The 6585-nt window shown below is 53.2% G+C and overlaps 1 protein-coding gene across 1 annotated transcript in view; it reads right to left on the bottom strand.

The window, feature by feature from the left end:
* Positions 1–5541: 5541 nt before the first annotated feature.
* PMEPA1 (prostate transmembrane protein, androgen induced 1) overlaps positions 5542–6585 on the bottom strand; it is a 58969-nt gene continuing 57925 nt past the window's right edge. The window contains exon 6 of the mRNA XM_015560727.1: positions 5542–6581. Coding sequence (XP_015416213.1) covers positions 6478–6581 — 104 coding nt within the window. The 3' untranslated portion in view covers positions 5542–6477. The remainder of the gene's footprint in view (positions 6582–6585) is intronic.

The raw sequence follows: 6585 nt of genomic DNA, 5'->3' as shown, positions 1-6585 counted from the left end.
AGCAGATGCTGGTGAGGGTGTGGGAACTGGGGCCCTCATACATGCTGGTAGGATGCGAATTGGTGCCGCTGATGAGGAAGATGGTTTGGCAGATCTTCAAAAAGTTAAATATAAAACTGCCATGTGACCCAACAGGCCAGTTCCACTCCGAGGATGAGAAGTGGAAACATATGTCCGTACAGAAACTCGCACATGAGTGTTCAGAGCGGCATTACTCAGACTAGCCAAACCTGGAGACTACCCCAAGTTCGTCAACTGAGCAATGGATAAACGACTGTAATAATCCACCCAGACAACAGAGTGTCTCGATGCTTGCGACAGCATGCATGAGCCTTGGAACACACTAGGCTAAGGAAAAGCAGCCAGACACACAGTATAAGAAAAAGATCACATATTGCATGACTCCACTTACACGAAATGTCTGAAGTAGGCAAATCCGTGGAAACAGGAAGTGGACTGTGGCTTCCCGGAGCTGGGGGAAGGACTGGAATGGAGCGAGGTTTTATTTTATTTTATTTTTTTAAATTTTTATTTGTTTATATTTTATTGATTTTTTACAGAGAGGAAGGGAGAGGGATAGAGAGTTAGAAACATCGATGAGAGAGAAACATTGATCAGCTGCCTCCTGCACACTCCCCACTGGGGACATGCCCACAACCAAGGTACATGCCCTTGACCGGAATCGGACCCGGGACCCTTGAGTCCGCAGGCTGACGCTCTATCCGCTTGAGCCAAACTGGTCAGGGCATGGAGCGAGGTTTTACTGGGGATGATGCGAATGTCCTGGAATTCGATCTGGGAATGGCTGCACACCTTCGTGCTGATACTAAGCCCACTGGATGTTAAAGGTGAATTTCAGAGAATGAAAATTTTATCTCAATTTCTAAAAGCAGAGAACTTTTTTTTGTTTTTTTACAGAGAACTTCTGTTTCCGGTTTGAGGTGCAAACAGCGGGGAAGTCATCACTCTTATGCTCACAAGAAGAAACAGGTGGACCAACTAAAAATCAACAACTTTTCTTTACCCACCAGAGCACGGAGGCCATGGGACAAGCCTCCACCTGAAATCTGCAGACGATTGAGTCCAGAGGTCACAGCTGAGCTGCGTCCGAGCGCTGGCATTGGGCCTGATGCACTGGTACCCCAGGAGCCTCCTCAGCGCCCCAACGAGCAGCCACCTTCTGTCATGACTTAGCATCACGCTTGTAATCTAATAGATGCTCCCAAAACATCAGCTGTCCTGAGTTCAGTCATTATTCTGGACGGAGACGGCTGCACTGTTTGGGCTGTTCTCAAAAGTGTTATGAACAACAAACATGCATCTATCAACAAGTGAATCTAAGAATCAAGTGAATAAATAATCTGGTGATCATAATAGAATCAGGGACATAAAAAAAAAAGTGTGTGTGTGGGGTCTCCTTCCCATCAGAACCCAGGGCTCCCCTCCCCGCTGGGAAAGGCTCCTCTGTCCTGACTCCCTGGGGGAGGTGGTGCCTGTGTGCTCAGCCCAGGACCTACAAACCGGCCCAGACGCTCCAGGGGACTGGGTTACAGGAAAGCCATCCTGGGAGCCTGTGAGTAATAAAGGCGGCTCACATTTGCATGTGGCAGGCACCCTTCTGAGGACTTATCGTATCAGACACCAAGCGCAAGCAGCTCACAGGTTCCGCCGTCAACCCATTCTCCAGATGAGGTGGCTGAGGGTCAGCAAGGGAGGCACTGGGGCTCTAGAGCCCCCTGGGCACTGCGCTGCGCTGCCCGTCGTGCTCCTAGCACTGAAGCATAAATAAGCTCTTCGGTTCCCCCCAGTCTTGGTGATCTGAGGTTTGTGTGCACGCAGAGAGAGGGAGCAGGTAGTGCAGACACGTGCTGAGTTCTGTCCCCACGCAGTGGGCAGCTTTGTAAGCCCGTGGTCCAGAAGCTTAGGGAACCTTGGGGCTGAGACCAAACTGGTCATCGCTGCGGGTTATGGGCTCTGTTTAGGCCAGGGGTCCTCAAACTACAGCCCGCGGGCCACATGCAAATACAAATATTGTATTTGTTCCCGTTTTGTTTTTTTACTTCAAAATAAGATATGTGCAGTGTGCATAGGAAATTGTTCATTGTTTTTTTTAAACTATAGTCCGGCCCTCCAATGGTCTGAGGGACAGTGAACTGGCCCACTGTTTAAAAAGTTTGAGGACCCCTGGTTTAGGCTGATTAAACAACAACACTTAGACATGAAAGAGAAATAAACACGGGTTTCTGTTGTGGGCACTGTGGGATTCTGTATCCACTTCCTGACTCCCTGGTCTCCCCTGGGAGACGACCATGATACATCCCTTCAGACAGGGGCACGCCTGCGTTTACTTCTAGAAGAATCCTACCTCAGACAGTTTCTTTCTTGCAGACCTTATCAGAGCTTTTGTCATGCACTGGTGATTTAAAAATTTCCCCAGGAGGAGAGGTAGGTAATGTTTTGGAAATTCCTTGAACCCAAACACCACCTCTCTTGCTAAAACCACCCGCCCGAGCTCGCGTTAGCACTGGGCTCCCTGCCCTAAAGCAGAGCAGCAAGGAACTGGCCAAGGTCTCCCGGCCCCTCAGCTCCGTGGGACCCTGGGGTTGTTGCCGAGGGCGGTGGGGGCAGGGGAACGACCTAAGAAACAAACCAGCCTCGTTCCAAAGATTGTAAAATTTATTGTGTAAGTATTGCAGTTCTTCAGAACGTCATCCTTGCCACTAACGATTATTGGTAACAACAAGCAATTCATCAGGCCCGTGGACTGGCATCGAATACAACGGCTGCCGCAGCAGCGGCGTGAGCACGGCCCGAGTGACATGGACAGTTTGCAGTTTAACGAACTCGTGACACAGGGCGGCAAAGGCGAGCCATTCCGGCGCCAGGGACACGCGTGGGCGCCGCCATCCACACGCCACCACGGAGTCAGATGGCAAGGTGAGCGCGTGGCCTTCGCAGCCCCCCAGGCACAGCAACATCTGAAGCACAGGTTCCGGAGGATAACAGTTCTTTCCTCGTCATCGGGATGTTCTACGGACCTGGGAGCTTTGCGCTGCGCGTAGAAAAAAGAAACCTCTGAAACGTAGAATTCACAGACAAGACAGACAAGGACAGGGGCGGCTTCTGTGCTCGCCTGGCCCTGGTGCGCGCTGGACGGGGAAGAGGTCACTCTTAGCTCTTTGCACAAACACTGGGCTTTGAGGGAACACGGACGGCTCACGGTGGACTTTGCTAAGTCCGTGTGCGTGGACCGGGCTTTGTGGGAACGGGGTGCGGGGGATGTGATGATTGACAAACAGGAAAACAGTGAGCATTACAGACAGCTGAGCTCCACCGCCTTTTCTGAGCCCAACCTGGTCCCCCTCCAACCAGCCACTTCTAAAGACCCCCAACTCCATGGCAACAGGGGCCTCCTGAGGGGTGCGCAAAGGCTTTTCAAAGATAACAGCCTGACAGTCGACACTTAGAGCAGCGGTTCTCAACCTGTGGGTTGCGACCCCTTTGGGGGCCGAACGACCCTTTCACAGGGGTCGCCGAAGACCATCGGAAAACACATATATAATTACATATTGTTTTTGTGATTAATCACTATGCTTTAATTAGGTTCAATTTGTAACAATGAAATTGGGGGTCACCACAACGTGAGGAACTGTATTAAAGGGTCGCGGCATTAGGAAGGTTGAGAACCACTGACCTAGAGGAAATCGTGCCCCCCGCACCCCAGCTCGGGGGTTCACAGAGAAACCCAGAGCTTAGCTACGGTGCCAATTTCTGGAAACACACACCGTTCTCTTGAGATGCACGCCCGCAGCGGTCACCTGCTGGGCACGAGCCCAGGGACAGGCCGCACGGCGACCTGGCCTGCAGCCCTGACTGGGGCTGATCAGAGGGGCGAGCTCTGCCCTCCAGCCGGCTGAGGTCGGTCGCTCAGCTTCCTCCTAACTCCGGAAGTACAGTAGATCGGACCGTGCCACCGGCGACGAGGTTCAGAGGACCTGGGGCCATTGCGCACTGGCTTTTGGCTGACGCTGCTCACACCAAGGAGGCCCACTTCCAGGTTTCCACCCCGGGGGGCAGTAAGCACAGTGCTGGCCAGGAAGGCTGGGGCAGGAGGGGTCGCCTGGCCCAGGGAGGACGTGCAGGGTGGAGGGCAGGTGGGCTGGGACGAGGGAGGACAAAAAGAGGGGTTTAAGAAGCAGCAGCCCTTTGCGGGCCAGGAGCGGGAGGCGGGTCCGGGCGAGCCAGGCACCGTCAGGAACGCCAGCCTGGCGACCGAGCCCAGTGTTTCCTCAGTAAGGCACTAGGGAGACTCCGCGGAAAGGTTCCCTTTAAAACTGTTCCCTACAAATTGTCCCTGTCCTGTCAGCTCAGATTGCAGGGGCTTCTCTGCTCGTCCTTTGAAAAGAACCCTCTTTGAGGGCAGCAAAGTTCAGGCTGAAGACCCACGGAGAGGCAGGTGCTTGGTCAGCGCGGACACCTCTGCCAGGCTGGCCGAGGACGCAGTGGCCCTGCCTGGTGCTCTCGCCTGTTCGTAAAATTTGTATATAAAGAGTTCAAATGGTCAGAGCTTCAAAACTGTTCCCAGGTTTTCATTTTTCAAGTAATAAAATAGTTGCTTAAAAACAATAGTTATTGCCTCCTATCGTTCTCTTATGTCAGTCGGCTAGTTGGCATTCTGCCAAAAACGAGGACACCTCTGTGGGGTGGGGTCGGGGGGCTGCTCTTCAGGCTGGGGGGTCACCCACCATGGAGATCAGCAAGTCCTCACCCGGAGAACGGCCTCCAGCTCCAGCCCCCGTCCTCGGCAGATGCCAAGAGACCCCCACGCCACTTCCTGCCACTCATCTCTACTCGCACACACGCGTGCCACGCACACCCACGAGGGGTCTCCTCACACCCAAATCTACTCAGTGAGACCCCGGGGAACAGGAATTGTGTCTGAGGAAGATGCTTATGGAAACACAGGGAAAGACACACATGGAACAGGACTGTCTCCAGGAGGAACGCGGACGGAGAGAAGGCAGAGGACCCGCTTCCAAACAGGGGTGGGGAACCTCTTTCCATTCATGGGCCGTACAGAACCACCACCTTAAAAGCCGGCCGCCGTGTTCGGTCAGACATTTAACTCACTCACCCCTACTGCCGTGGCAGGGCCAGACGCAATGACTTCGCGGGGCTCACAGGGCCCCTGGGCCGCCGTCCGCAGCCCTGGCCTAAAGCCTCGAGCGCGGGGTGTGACCGTCTTTCGTCTCAACCCTTCCGCATGTCCTGGGAGTGTCGCTTTCACCTCTGGTCCTCTGTTTTTGGCCCATTAAGTGGGAATCATCCGTAGAGAGCAAGACAGGGACAGGGTCACAGTCCTAGGACTTTGGGCCTTTCCTGTAGCCAGCGGACCGCACCGACCTTAACCGACCAGCTCTGGAGCCACCATCGAATTCTGCACAAGCCGCCTCTACCCCTCGGCGTGTCAATAGCAGCACCTTCGCCCCTGCCTATGGGGACCTTCATGATTAAAAAAAAAAATAGGAGGGAAAACTTAAATTCCTTCAGTAACAGTTTATTTTCAGTTGGGGAAGGCAAAGCCACCACCTGGAACTCGGTGCCTCTATGTCATGCGATTCAAAGGCTGTTCTGACCCCGAGGAGGAAACGTGTCCCCTTCGGGCGGGAATGTGTAAGGAGGGAAGAGCCTACCCCAGGCACAGCGCCCACCGCGGGGCAGAGCGGAGCGGAGAGGAACGCGCCCGGCCCAGCCTCTCCGCCCAGGCGGAGCCCCCTCTGCCCACCGCCGGGCCTGGCATCTCTCCCTTAGAGTCTCGACAAACGTGATAAAAGTTTCCGTCAAACAAGCACTGACATATTTATATTAAAAAATAGTGCAAAAGCTCAACATTTATATAAATAACTCTAGACCCCTGCTTTGTCATTGCTTTCTTTACAAGGTAATACACACGTTCTGAGATGGCACGCCAAAGGGGCCACTTTCTCTTCCAGCTCAGAAAACAACCTGTGTGTGTTTTAATAGGACTCTTCTAATACAAAAATACTCCTGCCCTCGCACATACAGTTTCTCTTACTTTATATATACTTTTATATATAATATTGCAGATCTTTAAACAAAGGTTTTGTGCAAATATGTTTTTAAAGTTAAGTGAAATCATCATCAACAAACGAAAGGATGCCTTCACGAAGCTCGACTAGCAAAAGAAAAAACTAGGGGAGAATCGGTTTTTTCTCTTTTGCCTTCAAGACACGGCTCAACAAAGAAACACGGTGTGTGTGTGTGTGTGTGTGTGTGTTCTGTTTTGCAAGCTTTCTTAGCTTGTGCATCCGGACCAGACAGACATGTAACTATTTTTATACACAGGGAGGGGGAGGGGATGGCGACGCGCGTGTCCGGCCCGGCCTCCTCTCTCTTCTTCGAAGTGCGGAGTGTTTTGCCTTTTCACCCACCGCTGCCCTGGCCGCCGCCGGGACCCTAAAGAGGGTGTCCCTTCTGCTTCTCCTTCTCCTGGCTCCAGGCGGCGGCGCTCTCCAGGGCCGCGAGGTGCGCGGGGTGCAGCCGGGCCCCCTCCAGCAGGGAGGC

This window comes from Myotis davidii, unplaced genomic scaffold (assembly GCF_000327345.1).
Source record: "Myotis davidii unplaced genomic scaffold, ASM32734v1 scaffold75, whole genome shotgun sequence".
Classification (NCBI taxonomy): domain Eukaryota; kingdom Metazoa; phylum Chordata; class Mammalia; order Chiroptera; family Vespertilionidae; genus Myotis; species Myotis davidii.
The sequence above is the reverse complement of the archived record's forward strand: the minus strand, read 5'-3'. Positions and strand labels throughout refer to the sequence as shown.